The following is a 24797-nucleotide window of genomic DNA, read 5'->3' on the forward strand; positions in this document are numbered from 1 at the left end:
ACTTTTCTTCACAGAGGCATTCCTGCAGTGAATAGAAGATGGACAACATCAGTGTTTTTTCAGGCAGCTTTGGGTAGCCACTAACTGGCTTTCCAAAGGAGACAATACTGGTTGCCAGTAGTCCCCAATTTCAAACCTGTTCATGCAGCCTGTTTACCTGTAGTTCCTGACTAGCTAAAAGAGACATTTGGTACACACAGTGCCCGTCCATGAAAAAACTTTTGGACGCAGGGAGTTCTGCATTGTTGAATTGCCTAACCATCTCAATGCCCTACGTAGGCCTAGGTGACTTTGGATATTCCAAATGCCCAGCAGTGTTAAGGGTAAATCTGTACTTTCTTTCAGGCTGGACCTAAAGTCTGGTTTCTGACTGTGTTATAGATAAATCAGGTAAGAATTCCCAGAATTAATTATAGGCACATTGTTTTATTCGGTGCAGCTTAGATTTCATCACAGAGGTAAACCCGCATTGAATGTAAGACTGGCTAGAACTGGTTTCCTGAGGCTGTTTTTGAGCTGTAGAAAGTGAGTTATCTAATGAAGAAAGCAGTTCATGGCCCTTCATTCTGCACACAAAGAGTTGATCCCAAGAGTTTATTTCACTTGATGTTGCTCAGAAGCCACAGAAGTAACATAGTGTTGTTCCAGGGAAATTAGTGTCTACACGAGTCTCTTATGAGTTCATAGAGGCATATGAGATCTAAAGCACTGCATTGCCTAATGCTTCATGGACACTGCTGCACACCTAACTTTGTTGATGGTAAATACTGCACCTTACCTTGAGGTTACAGGTCATGTTTCATTTGTACATTAGCTTAAGAGTGTTGTTCGATGAGCTCTTAGCACAGAATTGCAAGCACTTGGTTTCTCTCAATTAAACTTGCTTTTCTTCACAGAATCATTCCTGCAGTGAATAGAAGATGGGCAACATCAGTGTTTTGTGGGCAGCTTTTATTTTTTTAAACATCTTTATTGGAGTATAATTGCTTTACAATTGTGTTAGCTTCTGCTTTATAACAAAGTGGATCAGCTATACATATACATATATCTCCTCCTTCTTGCATCTCCCTCCCATTCTCCTTATCCCACCCCTCTAGGTGGTGAAAAGCACCGAGCTGATCTCCCTGTGCTATGCAGCTGCTTCCCACTAGCTATCTATTTTACATTTGGTAATGCATATATATGTGCATGCCACTCTCTCACTTTGTCCCAGATTACCCTTCCCCCTCCCCGTGTCCTCAAGTCCATTCTCTACATATGTGTCTTTATTCCTGTCTTGCAGGCAGCTTTGAAGCTGCAACAAAGTAGCCTTCAAATGGGGAAAATGGGGGTTTCCCATCAGTCCCCAATTTCAAACTTGATCCCACAGCATATTTACCTGTAGTGTTTGACTATCTAAATAGACACATGGGACACACCAGACCCTTCCATGAAGAAACTTTACATTTAGTTGTTTCTCCAAAATATCTCAAACAGCTTATGCCAGCACTAGTTGTTCTAGTCTGTGAAATGGTTATTGAGCCTTTTCAACCGCTCCAGTTGAAGACAGGGAGATGTTCCAGACAGGGAAATAACCCCTTGCCTAAGAGTTCTCCTATCCTAGCTTGCGGGAAACACATCCACTTCCTAAATGGGAGCCCAGCATTTCGTTTTGCTCTGATCGGCGACTGTCTCTCCAATCTTGCCTCCAAGCCTGAGAGAGCTTCATGCAGCAAGCCAGTAACTTTTCCTGTGGTAGGTGTGCCTATCTCTCCCCCATTTCACTAGCTCTTTTATTAGACAAGTTCCATATGCTGAAAGCCCAGTCCTTTAAATTATTTTTTGGGGATTATTTTAACATCTTTATTGGAGTATAATTGCTTTACAATGGTGTGTTAGTTTCTGCTTTATAACAAAGTGAATCAGTTATACATATACATATGTTCCCATATCTCTTCCTTCTTTCATCTCTCTCCCTCCCACCCTGCCTATCCCACCCCTCCAGGTGGTCACAAAGCACTGAGCTGATCTCCCTGTGCTATGCGGCTGCTTCCCACTAGCTATCTATTTTACATTTGGTGGTGTATATATGTCCATGCCACTCTCTCACTTTGTCACAGCTTACCCTTCCCCCTCCCCATATCCTCAAGTCTATGCTCTAGTACGTCTGTGTCTTTATTCCCGTCTTACCCCTAGGTTCTTCATGACCTTTTTTTTTTCTTAGATTCCATATATATATGTGTTAACATACGGTATTTGTTTTTCTCTTTCTGACTAACTTCACTCTGTATGACAGACTCTAGGTCCATCCACCTCACTACAAATAACTCAATTTCATTTTATGGCTGAGTAATATTCCATTGTATATGTGTGCCATATCTTCTTTATCCATTCATCTGTTGATGGACACTTAGGTTGCTTCCATGTCCTGGCTATTGTAAATAGAGCTGCAATGAACATTTTGGCACATGACTCTTTTTGAATTATGGTTTTCTCAGGGTATATGCCCAGTAGTGGGATTGCTGGGTCGTATGGTAGTTCTATTTGTAGTTTTTAAGGAACCTCCCTACTGTTCTCCATAGTGGCTGTATCAATTTACATTCCCACCAACAGTGCAAGAGGGTTCCCTTTTCTCCACACCCTCTCCAGCATTTATTGTTTCTAGATTTTTTGATGATGGCCATTCTGACTGCTGTGAGATGATATCTCATTGTAGTTTTGATTTGCATTTCTCTAATGATTAATGATGTTGAGCATTCTTTCTTGTGTTTGTTGGCAATCTGTATATCTTCTTTGGAGAAATGTTTATTTATGTCTTCTGCCCATTTTTGGATTGGGTTGTTTGTTTTTTTTGTTATTGAGCTGCATGAGCTGCTTGTAAATTTTGGAGATTAGTACTTTGTCAGTTGCTTCATTTGCAAATATTTTCTCCCATTCTGAGGATTGTCTTTTGGTCTTCTTTATGGTTTCCTTTGCTGTTCAAAAGCTTTTAAGTTTCATTAGGTCCCATTTATTTCTGTTTTTATTTCCATTTCTGTAGGAGGTGGGTCAAAAAGGATCTTGCTGTGATTTAGGTCATAGAGTGTTCTGCCTATGTTTTCCTCTAAGAGTGTGATAGTATCTGGCCTTACATTTAGGTCTTTAATCCATTTGAGTTTATTTTTGTGTATGGTGTTAGGGAGTGTTCTAATTTCATACTTTTACATGTACCTGTCCAGTTTTCCCAGCACCACTTATTGAAGAGGCTGTCTTTTCTCCACTGTATATTCTTGCCTCCTTTATCAAAGATAAGGTGACCATATGTGCGTGGGTTTATCTCTGGGCTCATATGCTGAAAGCCCAGTCTTTAAGAAACTTTGTTCCTCTGGTGTGTAGGACTCATATTCACTTTCTGTATGGGAAAGAAAACTTCACCTGGATTTGAAAGGCCTTCACAACAGGTATGCCGTTGGAACACAGAGCTTTGCTTAGCTTTCAAAATACCTCCCCAAAGAGCAGTCTCACAGGTCTCTTACACACACAGTGATACTCCCTGCTTTGCACTTCAAGGATACCTTCCACCGAGTGAAAGGATTCAGCGTGGAGTTGCTCTTTCGTGAGTACGGCAAGAAATAATGGGCCACATTCCTCACGTGAGAAACATGCTTAACGATGCCATCCTCATGTCTTTGCCTTCCAATGGATTTGGGCATACCTGGTTTAGCTCCACAGAACATGGGAAATACAAAGGCTAGATTAACATGTGTTGGGAGCCAATCACTACATATGGCACACAAAAAGGATAAATTCCCTTCCCAGAAGGAACACTGTTAGAGAAAATTTGTGCTGGTGTGAACGATCGCCTGCTGACTAAGGGGATACTTTTCCTTGTATACGTTTAGGGAGGACTTTGCTACTGTTACAGAGTCCAAGCTCGCTTTGCTCACCGCACTGACATGCCAATAAATTGTAGACGAGGTGTTGAGGCAAGGAATACGACTTTATTCAGAAAGCTGGCAGAGTGAGAAGCTTGCAGACTAATGTCTCAAAGTAACCATCTCATCAGGGTTTGGATTCCAGTTTCTTTTATAGCACAGAGAGGGGGAGGAAATGAGGAAGTAAAGTAAAAAGGCCTTAAGTTTTGCAAATATCCCCTGGAATGGCCAGCCTCCGGGAGGGGATGTGTTAATTTCTTTCTTGTAGCCATCCACAGGTGGACAGGGTCCGGATGTCTCCCTGAACATAGGCACTTTGGTTTAACATTCAGGCAGAGGGGCAGTGTTCCCCAAGGCAGGCCATTATGTATAAACAGTGTCTTTTTAGTGAACAACAGCAGTGGGAAGCAAAGCTTAAAGTAAAATAAACAGATCCTACATGTAGTCAGATTTGGCTCTTCCCTGTTACACTACTATTCTCCATGAGGGATGCATTCTTGAAGAAAGACTCAACACCACCTACTCCAACTCTAGCGGTTCTAGTCTGTGAAGCAAACCCCACCGTGCTTCAGGCACTTCGGTCAAGTTCCAGGCATGGGAACCACCCTGTGCTCTCACCCAGCTTGTGAGCAACACAACCATTTCCTAAATGGGAGCCCAGCCTTTCCATGCAGTCGGGCCGGCCATTCCCTCCTATTTGGCTGTGGAACACAGAGCCTCCATCCATCATTCCACTCGACATGAGAACTCTTATTTGTTCATGGCTCTCTCACACTGCATGAGGTACTCTAAATCCTCTGTCAATATCCCATTCCCTGACAGCATCAGGGAGGTGACTCATCCAGCATAGAAGGAACATGTACTTTTTCCTTATGGGAAAGAAGCCTTAGCCTGTATCTGAAATGCTTTCAATCTGCTTCACTTTTACAACTCAGAGCTTAACGTCCCTGGAAAGTACATCTAGAAACAGCAGTATGACAGAGCTCTAAAACAAGATACCACAAGCTTCACCCTTCATGTACCTACCTACCTCTTCCACTCAGTGAAAGAACAGATTCCATCGTTGTCCTATCTTATGTGAATAAACAACTGGCTAAATTTCGTAGGTGAGAAACATGTTTCAATGGGCCCTCTCAAAGCCTTCGCCACCCAATTCCACGGAGTACCTTCGGCATAAGGTCACCATCACGTAAGAGCGGCCAGAGCTAGGTTTAAAATTTTGCCGTACACATTGCTACTGACTATGGTTCACACACCAGTCCTCCTTTCCCTTCACAGAGAGAACCCTGTTAGAAACCTCGTGTGTCAGTTACTTCGTGGCAAAGAGATCTGATGGCAAAGGGGAAACTCGTCATTTTGTACGGGTTACTGAGTACGTTGCTTGGATTCACTCGTGTGTACCTGTTTGGAAGAGCGACGCAGAGGCACCTGTACAAACACTCGTGTTACTAGCCTAAGAAATAAAACCCTAGGGGGTTCAGACAGAGGGTGAAGTCCAGGGCATTGCAACTTTGCTGTAGAGAAAAGTGCCCCCATGTAGCTTGTGAGATACGTGTGTTTCCTAAATGGGAAACAAGCCTTCCCATACACTCTGAGAGGCTTTACTAATCTTGAGCTTTGGCACACAGTGCTACAGGAGTAGCTTTCCATGAACTGTCAGAAAGATTCCTTTTGCATGTCCCTCCCCCATTACCCTAGATACTCCTAACCCCTCGGGACAAGTTCCCCAGCTGCACAAACAATCAGTCCCTAGAAACCCACATCCCTCTACCTTGCAAGAAGCACATACATTTGCTGTCAGGGAAGGAAGTCTCATCGTTAGCTGAAAGACCAGGAATCCCTTTCACCTTTAGAAGACAGGGGCTAACCTACCATCAGGACCCTCTGGAAAGAGCACTATGTCAGAGCTCCTCAACAATATACCCCATGCTGTCACTTCCAGCACATCTTCCCCTGAGTGAAATCAGGCCATAAGAGTCGTTTCCTGAGGTAAGCAACAACGGTGTCCATTACTTATCTTGAAACACGTTTAACCATGCCATTGCAAAGGCTTTCCCTTCGAGTTGAAGGGAGCGCACCTCGTTTAGCTCAACACCACATGGGATGGTTCATGCTTGATTTACAAGTTAATGGACAGGTCACGCTACCTCTATATAGATGACACTCAAGTGAGAACTTCCTGTCACACAAAGAACACTGTTCGAAAGGCTGTGTGCTGGTGACTTGAAAAGATCTTCTGGTGCATGTGGACAATCTTCATGGTATACAGGTGACAGAGGCCTGATTGCTTCCATTCTCATGTGGTTGTTTCTCCAACAGGTTTCAAAGCAGCCTATGCCAGCACTAGTGGTACTAGTCTGTGAAATGGTTATTGGGCCACTTAGATGCTCGGGTTGAAGACAGGGAGACATTCCAGACAGGGAAACAACCCCATGCCTAAAAGTTGTCTCATCCCAGCTTGTGAGAAACAGAACCTTTTTCTAAACGTGATACCAGACTTTCCATGTCCTCTGATAAGGCTTTCACTTCTCTCCATCTTCCAACCCAGAGAGAGCTCCACAGAGCTACTGGTAATGTATACAATGGTAAGGGTGTGGGTCTCTCCCCCATTTAATGAGCTCCTTCACCTCTTTGGTATGTGACAAGTTCCATGCCCTGAAAGCCCAATCTCTTTGAAACTTTGTTCCTCTGGCTTGTAGGACACACATACATTTTCTCTATGTGAAAAAAAGCCTTAACCTGTATTTGAAAGGCTTTCACATCCAATTCACCTTTCAAACACAAAGCTTCACTTAGCTTTCAAATACATCTACAAAATGCAGTATCAGAGATCTCTTAAAGATACTGTAATACTTCTTGCTTCACACTTCATGGACACCTTCCACTTAGTGAATGGACATACTGTGGAGTAGTTTTTTCTTATGTACCATAAGAAACAAAGGGCCACATTCCTTACAGGAGACGCATGCTTAGCAATACCACCTACAAATCTTTTGTAAAGATTTTTTTAAAACATATTATTATATTATATAAACATATTAATACATTAATATTAATATATTAATTATTATTAAATTATTAATTTAATAATGTTAAATTAATATGTTATTATTATTAAACATATTAATAATATAAAACATATTATTTATATTATAAAACAAACCACTTCCAGTGGTTGTTGGCTCACATTATTTAGCTCAACAGCACACTGGTAGTACAAGTGTTAGATTTACAGCTTTCGGGATCAAATCACTTCATACATCATAGAAAATGTTTAAATTCCCTTCACAAAAGGAACACTATTAGAGAAACTTCGTGTTGGTGGTATGTTGAAAGATCTTCTGCTGACTAAGGGGAAACTGTTGTATACATTTTTTTTTTTGATGTGGACCATTTTTAAAGTCTTTATTGAATTTGTTACAATATTGCTTCTGTTTTTTATGTTTTGGGTTTTTGGCTGTGAGGCATGCGAGATCTTAGCTCCCCATCCAGGGATTGAATCTGTACCCCCTGCATTGTAAGACAAAGTCTTAACCACCGGACTGCCAGGGAAGTCCTTCGTTGTATACATTTTTTTTTTTTTTTTTTTTTGCGGTACGCGGGCTTCTCACTGTTGGGGCCTCTCCCGTTGTGGAGCACAGGCTCCAGACGTGCAGGCTCAGCAGTCATGGCTCAGGGGCCTAGCCACTCCGCGGCATGTGGGATCTTCCCGGACCGGGGCACGAACCTGTGTCCCCTGCATCGGCAGGCGGACTCTCAACCACTGTGCCACCAGGGAAGCCCCCTCGTTGTATACATTTTAATGAGGACTTTGCTACAACTCTCCATTAGCGACTCATTCTTGAAAAAAGACTCAATGTAGCCTACCCCAACTCTAGTGGTTTTAGTCTGTGAAGTGAACCACGACCTGCTTCAGGTCCTTGGGTTAAGTCCCAGACATGGAAACAACCCTGTGCTCTCATCCATCTTGTGATAAACACTTTCATTTCCTAAAAGGGAAAGCAGCCTTTCCATGCACTCTGACAGGCCATTCCCTCCTACTTGGCCGTTGAACACAGAGCAACCATCCGTCATTCCAATTGACGTGGGAAAGCTTTTTTTCCCAAAGCCTTCTCAGTTGGAAGGTGAGCTCTTCTTGCCTGAAGTCTGTTTCTTTTGTATTTCTTGATAAAATTTTCACATAAGAGACCTTTAAAAGGTCATTGGATTTAATTACAAATACTATGATTTACTGTATTAGAGGACCATATTAGAAGTCAATATTCTAAAAACTTACTGCCCCCACCTAAACTTATTTTAGGAAAGCTTTTTTAGCTCTTCAAAAGTAACAACCCCAACTTCCTATACATAAACAGAGAGACTATGCAACTATAATCAAGATGATTCCTAGGCAGGTAATGGCAGAGGAACTTTTATCATATTAACTGTTCCACAGATTGTTTAACTTAAAAAGAAAAAAAAAAACTATTTAAAGGCACTGAAGAAAAAACAAAAGGAGTCAAGAACTGGACAGGATTTGATCACTGAAAGATCTCACTTGGTGCGATCCACATTTATAATGACTTTTCCCCTGAGGACACACCCTAGTCAGAAAACTGCAATATCATTGATTTGAGGTGTGAGAGAATGCAGTTTAGGGCTGTTAGAGTAGTTATAAATTAAGAAGGGAAATCCCAAGAAGGAGGGAGTCAGAGAGGAGAAACTCCCAAATCTGTGTGTAAGTCCTCGGCTGATCTCTGCGATGCATATAAGCAGCGGAAACTCCAAGAAGCCCAGTGGAAAGCAAGAGCTGGAAGTCTGAAAACAGAGCAGGGATCTCTTCTTCTTAACAGAAGGGATCAAAATTTGGGATTTCAGTCCTGCCAAGTTAAAAGTGTTTGGCAAACACTTTGAGCTTTCTACAGACCTGGACTAGAAGAAACACAAGCCTCCACATGTTCAAGATGATCAGCCAGTAATTTAACTGCCTTCCACTATTATTAGAATAAAATGAAGATAGTCATCCAGGTTAATGATGGGCACTTATTATAGATACTTAAAAATATTATTCAGTTCTATTATCTCAAGAAGACTTATAAAGTGTGAAAAGAATCTAAAAAAGAATGAATATATGTATAACTGAATCGTTTTGCTGTACACCTGAAACTAACACAACATGGTAAATCAAATATACACCAATACAATTAAAAAAAAAAAAAAGAAGACTTATAAAGCGTAGAATTGGTAGGTGGTAGACAGGGTAAAATGGCTACTAGCACAGAGTGAATGAAAGAAAAAAGCCACTGGTACCCAGTCTAGAATAAGAGAATGTGTTAAACAGACATAATAAGTTATAAAATATTATAAAACATGAATTTATTTAGAAACAAAATGAAACTATAATATTTGAACAAACTTTTTAAAAAGGTCTTTCATTCTTATAAAGAACAGGATTACTTAAAAATCAGTTTTAAATGACATGAACCACAACATAATTTTAGAAGTAAAAAACATTTTACATAATGGTATCTGACAAAAACAAAACTTAAAAGCATCTAGAATATATATTTATAGACTTTTTTTTTTTTTTTTTTTTTTTTTTTTGGCGGTACGCGGGCCTCTCACTGTTGGGGCCTCTCCCGTTGCGGATCACAGGCTCCGGACGCGCAGGCTCAGCGGCCATGGCTCACGGGCCCAGCCGCTCCGTGGCATGTGGGATCTTCCCGGACCAGGGCACGAACCCATGTCCCCTGCATCGGCAGGCGGATTCTCAACCACTGCGCCACCAGGGAAGCCCTTATAGATTTTTTTAAAAGATCAAACTTTTCCAGTCAAATTGTTCTGAAAAATTCCGAAGTATGTCATGTTTAACCAACAGTTTGCTTCCAAATAGGAGTCTCCTTGGAGAAACTATCAATTTTCAAACAACTATGCTCCCCTATTTGGTTGCTGGAATCATTCTGATTAAAACAAAGATCTTTACCTCAATGTAAATTAATATGGCTAAAGACGCCAATCCTGAGTTGTTTTCTTTTTTCTCCATTAAATTCACTAGTATACATACATATCACTTTGAAGCACCATCAAAAACAGAAATGGAAGACACAATAGCAGATGGAAGATTATCTACCTCTGGAAGAGCCAAAATTAACGTAGACTTCATTTTCCTGATCTATAAAGGAGTATAACCACATTCTCCATGATTATTTCTCTTTCTAAAATGCTACATATTTGAAGGCAGACTTTGTGCCCTTCCTCCCGTCCCCTACATCCCCCCACCAATTGATAGTAATTAACATGGATTCTGGAGTCGGCTTGCCTAGGTTTGAATCCCAGCTCAGCCAGTTATTTTGTGATCTTGGACAAAATACTTAAACTCTACTCAGTTTCCTAATGTGTAGAGTGGGGATATTAATAACAGTACTGATCCACAGAGTTGTTATGAGGCATAAATAAGATAATGTGGGTAAAGCACTTAAAACAGTGACTGATACAATGTACATGAGTTTTCAAATTTGTCATCACCATCATTCACTGCTTATGGGAAGAGATCATGACTATGCCATATGAAGAAAAGAATGTCATATGGGAAGATATATTAGGTTAAATCACCAAATATATGAGTACAAAACACAAAAATGACTTTTTAAACATTTACCTTAGCTTCATACAATTCAGGAAACATTTAAAAAAATATTTTAATAAACAGACATGGATGCTATAAAATACTTTGTGGACCAAAACTTCAAACTATAGAGAAAAGTTAACTCAGACAATAAGTTTAAGTACAAAAACACCTGGAAATGTAGCACAGCATCACCACCTAGTGGATACTGCATTAAAAAATCTTACAGATGGTGCTTGCCCTACTTATTTGTAAGGCGAAAAGCTTTTCAAATAAAAGCACATTCTCTTCACGAATGTAATGGGGATTACAAAATAGAAAATAAATTATTTTAATAGCAGTACTGTCCAGCACTATAGCTAAAATACCGCCTACTAGGTCTGTATCTCGAATTTGTTTCTAAAACAAGGGAACAGAGTTAGAAGTAGTTTCTTTTTTCAGAAATTTAAAATGTCAAAGTCACCATACAAGCCACCAGATATACTTCACCATGACTTAGCAATTAATGCACAAAATATTACCCATTAAAAACTTAGGAATTTCAAATCACAGTGTTGTAAGTTACCTTAAAAAGCCATTTTATTCTATCTACTTGCTACCTGAATCTCTTCTGAAGCATCCTTGATAAACAGAATCTTGGCTCCAGAGAGTATAGGTAAACTTATTGTTTTTCTCGGCCCATCCCCCTGCAGAGACTAAACAGTTAGAAAATGTATGTTTTTCATGAGTTGAAATCTGTTGGCCTTTGGTTTACAGGTGTGAATAGTCCAATCCTTCCAAAGAATTATTCCTCAACTATGAGATCTTACGAAGTCATGGAATCTCTGCTCTTCCAAGTTAAACATCCTATATATTCTTTTAGCTATTTCTCTTCAACAGAACTATAAACACTCATCATCTGTTCATGCTCCTTTAAACAGTTCTATCATTTCTAAAAATGACTGCATTCAACATAAAAAATAATATGCCATGAGTGGTCTGGCTAATGCAGAGCAAGGACAGATTACCACCTCTCTCTCCATATTCTACTTCTTTTAAGGAAAAACTTTCATGGTGAGGCAGAGTAGCAGCTAAAAACTCACAGGCTCAGAAGTCAGACCAATCTATGTTCTTAAGTAGTTGACTGATGCAAGTTACCTGATGTGTTTGACTTTTAGTTTCTCCAGCAGTCAAACAGAAATCAACATCCGCCTTGTATAAATAAGATCAAATAAGACAGTATTTGTAAATCAGCCAGTATAATGCCTAGCACACTATAGGTGCTCAATAAATAATAGCAATTATTATTATTATTTTTCCTCCCTCTTCTTCATTTTGCATATGCCACACACACACATATATGGTTCAACTGAACTGAAATGACTTAAGTTTCAGTGGAAAATCAATGCAATGTATAATATTTTTCTCATCAGAAAAATACAGTATCTCTATTGGTCTGATGGTGGTGCAGAGTTCAAATAAAGTAATATTAAATTCATCAAATGCTCATTTTTTTCAAAGCACAATATAAGGATATTTTGGATTACTTCACTGTGACAAAATTTCTTATCATAGAAATAATTTCCAAATAGTAAAGAATTTAGTGTTGGATTTAGGAATACGTGTTAACAAATATATCCTCCATTTATCCATTTTTTATAATTTTCTCAGCTATACAGGTTTTAGTATATTGGAAATGTTGTCTTGTTGTCAACATTTAAATACATTAAAAAGTACCCTAAATAACAGTTATCCCGAAAGTAGCAAAATTCACCAGAAGTAAAACAACATAAACTATTCATAATTGGTTGAAAACTCTTTGCCCTTAAAAGTTTGATAATGATCAAGAATTCTGCTGCTATTATAATGGTCGATAGTAAGTTATTTTTCTTATTTTAAATAAACAGCAATAGTTTTGAAATCACATCCTATTATAAAAACAACACATATTTTCAAGTAAATACGTGTGTAAGTATTAAACACTAGAGTAAATTAAAAAATTTAAAACTAGGTCAGGAAACTTAGGCACAAAAGGGTTAGAATGTCTCATTATCAAATATGTGATTTATTTCCTGAAATTAGTTTATGGTTATATATCATACTGCTTCTAGGATGTTCACTTCATTCCATACTAAAAAAACTTCATTCAGCATACATTTACTCAATATTTATTATATGACATATTTATGAACTTTATGGATATACAGCAGGGGTTGAACTCTTTTTGAAATAAGGCTAGACAGCACTGACTTAAGACAAATACTATTCTCATTTGAAGGGAGAACCAAAGATTAAATCACTTGCCTTATCGATTCCAAAACCACAATCAAATACAGAACTCCTATGCTTTTTCTAGTCCATGGTTCTTAAGTCATATTTAAATTTCCACTAAAAAAAACTTATTCATATTACTTGCATGATGCTTCTTTCTTGTTTTACTTTTTAATGAAATTCTAATTATTTTTAAAATAATAAATGCTCTCTAACCTAATGAACTTGAATTGATTTCTTTATAGAAATATTTTACTTGAAAGTGAGCCTAAAGTAATAGTCCACTATTTAGAGGGTACAGATAAAAATTGAGTATCTCTTTTCTTCCTTTCCTGGTCATCAGACAATTATAAAGAAAAAAAAATGTCAAGCCCAGTGGTGGTTGAATTCAAACTAGAAATACACTACATTATTTATTAGAAATAAACGGAATTAAGCCATTTTTATTAAGGTACGTTGTGACAGGCTAAGCACATTCCTGAAATAACTTTAAGAAGAAGGAGGAAGAGACCAGAAAGCTAACACAATTTCCCTTGCCAAAATGACATGCTATGCTTAAACTAAGGAATGACTGTATCAATATTTCCATATAATTTACATACATAGATGCATTAAAAAAGATTTCTAGGTATCCACTAAAAGAAAAATATAAATAATATGTGAGGAAACACAACACATTGGAACCTTCCTAATGCTATATAAAGATAATACTCTGTATCTACAGAATTTCATACAAGGTAGAAAAAGTTCAAAAAGATGTATTACTGGGCCTAAAAAATTTATGGACCAAATCTTTTTATAATATTCTTTAAAATAACCCCATTTAGGGCTTCCCTGGTGGCGCAGTGGTTGAGAGTCCGCCTGCCGATGCAGGGGACACAGATTCGTGCCCTGGTTCGGGAAGATCCCACATGCCACGAAGCGGCTAGGCCCGTGAGCCATGGCTGCTGAGCCTGCGCGTCCGGAGCCTGTGCTCCGCAACGGGAGAGGCCACAACAGTGAGAGGCCCGCGTACCGCAAAAAAAAACCAAAAAACAAAAAACCATTTACAGACTTTAATAACAATAACTGCAAGGCCCCACAGGGCCTCTAGCTTATCAATACTTGTTTTTGTTTTTTTTTTTTTTAAGAATTACCTTCTAATCAAGATTCATTTAAGTCTAATTTTTAAAAAATAATATCAAACATATCTATTTGGTAACTCTTGAAAAATATTCAAAACATATATAACTTCAGGATGTTTCTAAAAGCAGCTCTGGGGCTTCCCTGGTGGCGCAGTGGTTGAGAGTCCGCCTGCCGATGCAGGGGACGCGGGTTCGTGCCCCTGTCCGGGAGGATCCCACATGCCGCGGAGCGGCTGGGCCCGTGAGCCATGGCCGCTGGGCCTGCGCGTCCAGAGCCTGTGCTCCGCAACGGGAGAGGCCACAACAGTGAGAGGCCCGCGTAATGCAAAAAAAAAAATAAATAAATAAAAAATAAAAAAATAAAAGCAGCTCTGTAGAGCACCTTTTAATTCACAGCATTCCAAAAGATCTCTTAAAAGGGCAGGGACTCAACACTTAAAAATGAATTAGGGGCCTCCCTGGTGGCGCAGTGGTTGGGGGTCCGCCTGCCGATGCAGGGGATACGGGTTCGTGCCCCGGTCTGGGAGGATCCCATGTGCCGCGGAGCGGCTGGGCCCGTGGGCCATGGCCGCTGGGCCTGCGCGTCCGGAGCCTGTGCTCCGCAACGGGAGAGGCCACGGCGGTGAGAGGCCCGCGTACCGCAAAAAAAAAAAAAAAAAAAAGAATTAGAACAATGATTCCTTTAATACATGGAGTAGAATAGTTTCCTCCTTCTTGTCAGACTAGAGAGAAAAAGGTTTGTTTTTTTTTTGTCTCAGAAATATGCCTAAAAAACAAAAGCCTTGCACCAATGGTATCAGACAAGAAATTTGTTTTTCCTAAATTGCACATTTTGGGGAGAATTTTGACTTCATATCTCCATTATAAAATAACTATTTGAGTGTGCTTTCTTGTCTAATTAAAAAAAAGTTTCGGTAAAAACATTTGTCCTACAGTCACTGTTATAACTAAAGAGTCAATCTACTTTCTAAGCACTAAATAGAGTACAGCTTGGCCCCAAAGAGTGTGTAAAACCAAAGACTTTACATTTACTACTCAAGACTACACTTGTATTTTCACCTGTGCATAATTTTATATTTGCAAATGAACAGTACCTTCCAAATCCACTCATTATTGAAAATCCAGAGAAAGCATAATCCAACACTTAAGACAGTTCACACAGTTACTGAAAAGTTTACAAATGTAAAACTGGATTAAAAAATGAATTCTAGTCACAGTTCTAAGTTCACATGTCAACGTTAGCATATCCAAATAATACTTCTCAGTAAGGGAATGACAACCCAATGAATGTACTCCAAATAGCAGACACAAAATCCAAGATCAATCCCCCCAAATCCTACCCAAGCATTTGTTCCCTAATCTACAAAATAAGACTAGATCAAATAATTTCTAAACTTCCTTTAAATTCTAACATTTTTTGGATAATGGAATCAAATACCAGTTACTTTTAGTTTTATAATTATTGACCCTGCAAGTCACTTGTTTTGAACCTCTCTGAAAAGATGCAATTTTATTTAAAATATCTCAGCAAAAATTTATTTCCTACAAGTTTTATGAAATTTATTGTAAAATCTCCTTTGGTAACTTTGGTGGGTTAGAAAGTGCCCCACAAAAAGATAGGTCAACTTGGAACCTGTGAATATGACCTTATATGGAAAAAGAGTCTTTGTAGACATAATTAAGTTAAAGATCTGGACACACAATTATCCTGGATTAGGGTGGGCCCTAAATCCACAGACATTGTCCTTGTAAGAGAAAGAAGATGAGAGGAAGGCCATGTGAAGACAAAGGCAGATACTGGAGTGATACATCTATAAACCAAGGAACACCATGGACTGCAGAAGGTAGGAGAGAAACATGGAATGGATTCTCTTTTACAGCCTCCAAAAGCAACTAACACTGCTGACATCTTAATTTTAGGCTTCTAGCCTCCAGAATTCTGAAGTTATTATTATTATTATTATTTTTGCGGTACGCGGGCCTCTCACTGTTGTGGCCTCTCCCTTGCGGAGCACAGGCTCCAGACGCGCAGGCTCAGCGGCCATGGTTCATGGGCCCAGCTGCTCCGCGGCATGTGGGATCTTCCCGGACCAGGACACGAACCCGTGTCCCCTGCATCGGCAAGCGGACTCTCAACCACTGCGCCACCAGGGAAGCCCTGAAATTTTTTTTAAGCCGCCAAATTTGTGGTAATTTGTTACGGCAGCCAAAGGAAACTGATAGAGTAGTGTATTTCAGAAAGAAAACCCCTTTTAAAAGGTATTATCATCAACACAATTTATCTTTGCCCATGATATATTTCATATTAGGAACAGGGAAAGGACTTCATCATTTCTAGATTTTTAACAAAAATCAACAACTTGATTCTTAGATAAACACAGAAGAGCCTCTATTTTATAACATTTACTATCTATGTGAGTCTATTTTACCTTATGATTGAAATTATATTTACTAAAATGTTAAACAACTTTTCAATCAATAATATAACCTAATCATTTGTAAATATTTTTCAAAGACTTTGCAACTTTTTCTGATGAGAATTAATAAATAAACTTGTATACAAAAAAGTTTCCAAGCTTTTTGAGTGGCTAACAGTATCAAAGAAATATCATGAGATAGCTATGAATAATTTTAATTTCCCATCATTATTCAGGCTTATGGAGCAAGTCTTAAACTTTTCTCAGTTCTTTACCATTTAACTTCCTTGGGTCATAGATAGATAGATAGATAGATATACATATACATATATGTATATATATATACATATTTCACATATATATATATTAAAATACATATTTCTGATATTTAAAGCACAAAAAATCTGATGTGATCTGCGGATCACCATGGTGCCTAAAAGAAATTTAAAAATTTCTACTTAGTTTTCATTATGGAAATAGTCTAAATAATAAGTCTATTTTTAGAGTTCAAGATGTTTCTGATATTACCACATAAACCTCTGAATGTCCTGACTATTTGGCCACTGAAAAGTCTTATTCAGAAAGATATAAAAAGTTAGGAAATTCACAACTGCATAGCAACCCAGCTCACAAACAAGTCTGGATGTAGGTGGCAGAGGTATGTTAAGCCTATAAATAACATAGGGTAAAATGAAGTAACGAAATTCTAGCAGTTTCTGAGGTACTATAACGGTGAATAAGCATATGAAAAACATTAAATTCCAGAATATGGACTTTGATTTCAATGAGTCAGCGATACTCCAACCAGCAAATATATAAACTGGAACTAACAAATATTTCACAATTTCATATCTTTGAAAAACTCTTTTCCACACATAGAATGTATAATGTCTATTATCTGCTAGCAAGTATTTATGAGCATAAGTAAATTTCCAAACTAAAAATATGGAGACTAAAGTAATCACAAAAAACTGAATTCTCCGTTTCCAAACTAAGCAAAGAAAAGACCTGATTTTCTTAAGAGACAGTAGGTGAGGAAAGGAAAAAAAGAGAGTAAAAGAGAAAAAGTAGAATAGCTGAGGAAAGTGTAGGCAGGCTTCATGACTACTACGATCACCAATAACAATTCCACCATTAACTACCACAAAAGCACAAAACAGAAACATTAAAAGGATGTAGGGCCAAGTCAAAAGGAAAAGCATACTCAAGTTCTTAAAGGACATGGAATAAGCCAAAAGGAACTGAAGAATTTTCCTGAATTCTGAAAATGGTCCTTTAATAGAGGGAAGCCTCTCTTCTTTCTTCTTTAGTAGCTCAGTTTTCCAAGCTTCAGTCAACTTTTGTGCAATGACGTTTCCTGCGCAGAAGATAGCCCAGATGATATTTGTTTGACGAAACATGAAGCCACAAAATCCAAGCAAGGCTGAAGTTTTATGATTTCCATAAAGACACATCAAGTAGGCAAAAAGAGTAAAAAACATGGATCCTGCTTCTGTATAATAAAGGAAGTTAAAAAAATAGAGTGTGGGAAATACTGCTAATGTTAATGTTGACAAGATTCTCTGGATACTTGAGGCAGCCTACAAGAAGAGAAAACACAGTTCACAATAAAACAAATAGGCTGTTTCTGCTGAGCTAACGAACTAAAAAACAAAAAACTGCCTGAGTTAACTTACTTTAAAAAATTATTCAACACTAATGTTATTTCTGGCTTTGCAAAAACACAGTATGTATTTATAAGGGCACTTTCTGATACTTTTTAGCTACACCTAGCAGTTTGGAAACCAGTAAGACAATACATGTGTGTGTCAAAGCCTACAATACTTTGAATCACTCAACAAATAGTTAAGGAGTTATTGTGTGCAAGACAATGACCTCAGTTCTATGGGGAACACGGAGACAAATGGGACACAGTGCAGGTGGTTCCATTTCAGTGAGCTTATCTTCGTGCCTTCCATAAGCATTCACTTAGCCATCATCACCAATTTCTTTTAAAGATATCCCTTCAAAACTGTGCAGTAGAGAGAATATAAATATATATATAACATTTATACCACCCTACACAATGATCTTAGTATTTTATGATGAAATTACAGGGATCTTCCTGAAAATAGTGGGCCTAGTCTAAAGTTTTAAACATCTTCTTTTGGGCTGATAGTCTCAGGCAGAATTTGAAAGTATTCTTATCTCCTTGAATCCTATCATCCAGTTAATCTAAATCACCAAGACAGACCATACCTTGATTAAAATTGATTAAAATGGGTCCATCACCCATTAGATGAAGTTTCAAATGCTTTCCATGACATAAAAATATATTCGTGACTTCTCCCCTACCTTCTTCTACAGCCTTCTGCAGCTTCATGTCCCTGTACTTCAAAATCGTATAATTCCAAATAGCAATTCCCTGTGTCTTGTTGTTTAATGCCTTTCTACTTTTGCTTATGCTGTTAATCCTGTCAGGATTCATTCCCATCCTACAGTCCTATTTGTCATCAAGATTCAGCTCAGGTACCATCTTCTCTGTGAAGCCGTATCCAATGCTACCCACACCTCTCCCTCCCAGTCAGGGTGCAACAAGTGCTCCTCTGCTCCTTCTCTGTATCCTCATAGCGTTTTATAGCTATTGCTTTCTCATAATTTACACTATTGAAATCATCTCTTTAAGCTAAAAGTACCTATTATAATGAATATTTATTGATTCCTTACTATATACCAGGCAATATTCTAAGCACCTTCCATTTATTAAGCTCTTCTACTCTTCAGAACAGTCCTATGAGGCAGAGTCTATATTTTTCCCATTTAACAGACGAAAACAAGGTGTCACTAAGGGGTAACCTGCAAAGTAACACAATTAGTAAGTGGATAGAATTCAAACCCAGGTAATCCACCTCCAAGGTCTGCATTCTTAAATCATAAAAAATTGCGTGGGGGCTTCCCTGGTGGCGCAGTGGTTGACAGTCCACCTGCCAATGCAGGGGACACGTGTTCGGGCCCCGGTCCGGGAAGATCCCACATGCCGTGGAGCGGCTGGGCCCGTGAGCCATGGCCGCTGAGCCTGCGCGTCCGGAGCCTGTGCTCCGCAATGGGAGAGGCCACAACAGTGAGAGGCCCGTGTACCGCAAAAAAAAAAAAAAAAAAAAAAAAAAAAAAAAAAAAAAATGCTTGGTAACGTCTGTTTCTCCTAATGAAGATATAAGTTTTATAAGAAAAAGACTGTGTCATTTACCTCTGTAATCTCAGTGCTTAGCATACTGAGATATTTACTGAACTGGTTTAATTCATGAAAATTTATAGATTTTATAAATAAGTAAGAGTAACTGAAGTATTTAAACACAAATATCTTCGAAAATGGGGGTAGGGGACTTGCTTTATCTTTACAAAAGATACACAAATATTAAATGTTAAATACATTTTTCACCAAATTTCATAAAACAAATTCACCATAATTGTGGAATTGACTGTACATAAACTTAAATATAATAAATTATTTTGAAAACAAACCTTGTGCCTGGGTTGCACCTTGCGGAGAAGCAAATATAGTAAATAGAAGTTGCCAACACTGAAGAGAAGATTAACAAATCTGAGCATTCCAATGGAGCAGACAACGTGTTCCGACCATCCAAAGATCCAACTGGCAGGTTTGACCACTCCAACTGACAGCAGGTATAAGCCAGGTAATGTAGTAATCATGGGGTCCCACTTAAAAAAAAAGGTCAACAATGAAGCAAAAGCAAGAGGATGGGACTGACTGATAGGACTGACACAGAGATGTCATCTTTACCAAAAATCAGGCATTTTGCTAAGTTATCCTAAGTCACAGTTAAATGAGCAAATCAGATGCCTCCTCTAAAGAAAAGTTTATCTTATGTTTTGTCCCTGTACCTGCTTTGTGATTGTTAAGGTACAAGCAACCAGTAAACAACAACTTAAACTCAGTTTCTATTTTCCAAGATACACTCTTTGGAGGGCCTGTAATTTGGTGATTGAATTGCAAATGCTCCAGTTTTAAAAAGCCTGGAATCATCCGCTGGAACTCGGATGGATTTAGAGAAAAAAATGTTTAAAGAGATTAAAGCACAGGATCCATAATGACAACTACAATGTAGAGAGCCATGAATTGTGCTAAATCCTCTGTATATAATCCTGCAACAAGCCCTATAGTAGATACTATTTTACTATCATTTTCAGATGAGTAACCTGAAACTCAGAAAATTTCCAAGCGACATGACTAGTAAATAACAGTGCCAAGATTTAAAATCAGGTCTTTCTCTAACTATAGACTTTATATTTCTAACCACTACTCTACAATGACTTCACCAGAAGAGAAGGATAATATGTCTGTTTTTATCCATATCTACACAACTATGTAGCCAAATATATACTCAAACATGCTGGCACTTCACTGGCTGCCAGTTTATCCAGTTAACAGAAGGTTGCTAAAAACACCAAGGATGGAATTAATGTAACTTGTCACTTCTTAGTAGCTGAAGATTCCCCCCTCCCCCTCCTATCAGACTCCCAAAATACACAGTGAGATGCTTGACAGGTGAGCTAAAGTGAAATTTTCTGACATTTCCTAGGAGCAATCCAATGCCTCTAATCCCGGGATTGGCAAAGAAAAACTAGGACAGCTTTCATCATTAGCCAAAAAGAGGGGCAGTAACTCAGTTCCCCATTAGTTAATCTCCCAGAGCTTTTCTTGCTAGGAGACAGATCTGCTGTTTATTCATTCATTTAGCAAATATTTTACAGATCTTAGAGACAGGAACAAAAGATTACCCAGTTCCTTTCCTGTTTGGAGTGGAGGGAGCTAAGGATAAAGGTAGGAGAAATTAGAACTGGGGCCAGCTCTTCCCTTTCTAGCCTGTCCGAGGGTGCAGACAGGTTGGGGACCCCACCTGCGAGAGGGAGAAATGGCCCTCACAGTAGCGCTGTGCCTGCGGCAGGTGGAAGATCTCGTCCATGTAGGGCTCTCGCAGCGCCCGGCTGAAAGCAGAGAAAAGGAGGCAGGACACTAAAAAGGTACAGCTCAGGGCTGCCGAGAAATAGTAACCCTCTAGCTGCGCCATTCCTGCCCGCATAGTCAATAATCTAGTCCTGGAAAATATGTGCGGGATTCTCAGGTCCCCAGAGTCGAGCTTGACATTCGGGCTCGAAACGGCCGCGCAAGGAGGGACTGGCCGGAGGGAACTGAGCATAGCCGGAAGGCAAAGGATGCTGGGAAGAGCGGACCCTGAGCTTCCGGAAGGGTCGGGTCACTGTTTTCCGAGCGAGGAGTTTAGGTAACGCACCGGACCGTTGCCCTGTCAATCACGTTGCGCAGAGCGCACTGAGTGGTCAGAGCAGCCGGAAGGGGCAGACCTCGGGGGATCTGAGGGTGCCGGAGTTGCGCAGCTTGTTGCTTTGAAATGAAAGCAGGGGCTTATCCTGAAGGTCTTTGTTGGCTTTTTTCCTGCTGTTCCCACTTCTCACCAGAAGGTGGCGCCATTTCCCCACGTTTGCAATCCCCAGACTCTAAAAATTTGCACATTCCCCCGCCCAGGTTATTTTTTTCTCTCAAGTGATCTGAATTACTAAAACATTCAGTTCCAGGGCATTTGATTTCATCAACTTTGGAGGGTGGGAGGGGGAGTGTTGGTTGTGGAAGTTTCAGATTAAAACTTGAAGGTCCAGAGAGACCCTTTACTGCTGAATGAACTTTACTAAGTCATTTTTAGATTAAAAGAGAGCTCTTTCAAAATGTCGGTACTCTGAACGAGGATTTATTTACATCATCACTCATAGTGCATTCGGATAGGCAGATCACAGTACTCTACGGGAGTTGGGGAAAGCAGTATTTTAGAAATTGGGGTGTTTTATTTAAGGAAGGCGTCTCCGTGCCTGTAAGTTTGATTGTTCTTAACATCTCTATTGCAGCGTTCTGTCTTTCCTACTAAATAATAAGCATGAGCATCTTAATGGGTGGCACTATGTATCATTTATATTTGTAGTCCCCAGAATGGCTTTCACATATTAGACACTTAAATTCGAAGACTTTTATAGTTTGCGTTGACTTCACACAATTCCAGTATTGGGGGTTGGAGGCTGGAGGTGAGAGAAAGTATTTGAAGAATGCTGGAGATAAATTAGGTTTTGTAATTTTACCTTGTGCTAGCAGGCAATGTTTTGTAGAAAAATGATCTCTTGGATAACCTCAGTCACTGTTGTCTTTGGTGGGAATAAAAAAATGAGTCAGGATATTTTTAGAGCTGCAAACCTCAGGGTTTTCAGTTCAACTGTTTCTCTGGGTTAAAGCTAATTCACACTCTCCAATTTAAGCAACTTTCTCAAATTAAGCTGACTGCCTCTCTATTCAGTCTCTGCAATTTCCTTATTAATAAGAGGGGTATGAAGTGAATATGTGGTGGGATAAGAACGAGTATAAACCACTGGAATAAATCATGTCAGGATCCTACTGTGAAACATAGTTTTGTTTCCCCTATTCTCTCCCATTTTATTATTTAGTCCATGCTGTACTTAATTTATTTGAAATCATGTTCAGATGATCTAGGCTTCAAGAGGTTGATGTGATCTACAAGTAACTGACTCCAGAACCTATGACTTTCTCAATTATGATATACATACTGTAGGGGCAGAAAAATATCTTTTTCCTCTACTCTTGTTACTGACCTCAGGTCTGGCTGCTTGCAGCCCCCAAATCAATACGTGAGAGAGAGACAAATGCTGGTAGAAAGGAACGCTGTTTTCAATCAGAATGGTGGCAGTCTGGGGAGATGGTGGCCTCAGTGTCCCCCCAAAAGAATCTCCAAAGATTCTGCTTGGCCATTAAAGTTTTTAGAGGGAAAAAAGGAAGTAAACTCATTTATCATTGAGATAGGGGGTCAGAGTCATCGCCATCCCCCGCTGTGTGCAGGTTAAGGTGCAGGCTTGTCGACTTCTTGTGATTTTTCTTTAAGTGCTATCTTGTTCACACAGTTTGTTCACGAGTTTACTAAAGGGGAAGCTAGGGAAGAGAGCTGGTCATCTGTTAATTACTTATTCTTCATTTCCACTTCTTTGATCTATGGAAAGAACCAACATCTTAGCATTGTGTGATCAAAAGATTTGAAAGGTGTGCTAGGGCCAGAGATGAGTAAAACATGGGGGTGCCTGCTTTATAGTTAGTGTCAAGACAAAAGGGGCCTCCTGCAGAGAGCTCCTTCCTGCCAAAAGCTGCTTACACTCTTCTAAGTTCTCAACTGGGACATCTGTAACACAAGACAGATTGAGAAGAAAAAAGCATACAAATTTATTTAATATAAGTTTTATGTGATATGGGAGCCTTCATAAGGAAGTGAAGATCTCAAGAAATAGTTTAAACCTGAACATTTTTGTGCTAGACTTGATGGAGAGCAGAAAATCATGGAAGGATATGATAGGGCAAAAAATATGAAGTAAGTGTATTAAGCTGAAGGAAACAGCAATGCCAGCTCATTCAGATTCCTCTGTATCCCTTTGATAGGGACAGAGTAAAGGGACAAAGTGGGTGATTAAATAGTTAATCCCACTAGAGGATCATAAGTAGAGAAAAAAGTATGGGATACCCCTGTAAGTTAATGATCACTCAAGAAAGCAGGTTTGCTTAACCACAAAACCAAGCAGGCTTGCTTAGCAACAAAACCATGCAACAGAAGCATGAGACATGCCCCCAAATAATAAAACAATGGTGGCATTAGACTTATATTCTGCCCAGTGAGTTCAGTAAGTTAATGATTCCTAGTACATGCTCCTCCGGGCAAACTAGAAACAAAAATATAAGGAAAGGGTGACATTATACTGAAACCTGAGATGATTTACCATTTTTAGTGTATATTACTGCCTTTTTGTTCATTTCCATTGTGCCAGGACAGTCCTGGCTTGACCATGTAGGGACAAGAAAACTCCCCCACCTGACGTGGAGAAGGAACTGATGATGGAAGCATGACGCCTACTCAAGAATGAGAAAGAATGTGGTCTTTTCCCCCACCTCACTTTTCCTTTGATTACAAAACTGTAGTTCACTAAGTTCTTGGGGCGTGGCACCCTCTCCCCTGCCCACTTGTAAGCCTCACAAGCGTCCTATTCTAATAAATCACTTCTTATTTATCACTTTGCCTCTTGCTGAATTCTTTCTGTGCTGAGACATAAAGAACTGGAGTTCCTCAGAGCCCCCCGAGGTGCATTTCTGCAGTTTCACCTTCGTCTTCAGAAATAACGATGCTTCTTTCTTCTGGGTATAGGAAGGTCACCTCTCATGTGAGAGTTTTATGACCTACTTCAGGGGCAGGTAAGAATGTCCTTCCTAGGTTTTATTATCTGCTTCATTGGAAGGTCAGATAGTCCTTCCTGCACATCTATTTCTCAAATTCCTTACACTTGAAATATTCAATATGCCAAAGTGCCACATTTTCGACTAGCGTGTCCTGATCCCCTGTCAATACCTGAAAGACTACTGACCTTCCCCTGAAACAGTGGACAGTTTTTGAAGGTA

General features: G+C 39.3%; 1 protein-coding gene across 3 annotated transcripts; it reads right to left on the bottom strand.

The window, feature by feature from the left end:
- Nucleotides 1–368: 368 nt before the first annotated feature.
- Nucleotides 369–21486, bottom strand: ALG10B (ALG10 alpha-1,2-glucosyltransferase B; the record flags this gene model as incomplete). Of its 3 annotated transcripts, XR_014295254.1 has the most annotated exons (4): nucleotides 9434–14013; nucleotides 14254–17868; nucleotides 19790–19987; nucleotides 21187–21486. XR_014295254.1 is itself a non-coding variant. In XM_082634918.1 (3 exons), 3 exons carry the CDS (start codon nucleotides 21367–21369, stop codon nucleotides 899–901), a joined length of 387 nt encoding a protein of 128 aa, XP_082491044.1. In that variant the 3' UTR covers nucleotides 369–898. The 3 variants fall into 3 exon arrangements, 2 of the variants coding, with proteins under 2 accessions (XP_082491044.1, XP_082491043.1); XM_082634918.1 differs by lacking the exons at nucleotides 9434–14013; nucleotides 14254–17868 and adding an exon at nucleotides 369–904 and having other exon boundaries at nucleotides 21187–21453; XM_082634917.1 differs by lacking the exon at nucleotides 9434–14013 and having other exon boundaries at nucleotides 14034–17868.
- Between the last annotated feature and the right edge of the window lie 3311 nt (nucleotides 21487–24797).

Source organism: Mesoplodon mirus, assembly GCF_964341445.2.
Source record: "Mesoplodon mirus genome assembly, chromosome: 11".
In the NCBI taxonomy this organism is placed as follows: domain Eukaryota; kingdom Metazoa; phylum Chordata; class Mammalia; order Artiodactyla; family Ziphiidae; genus Mesoplodon; species Mesoplodon mirus.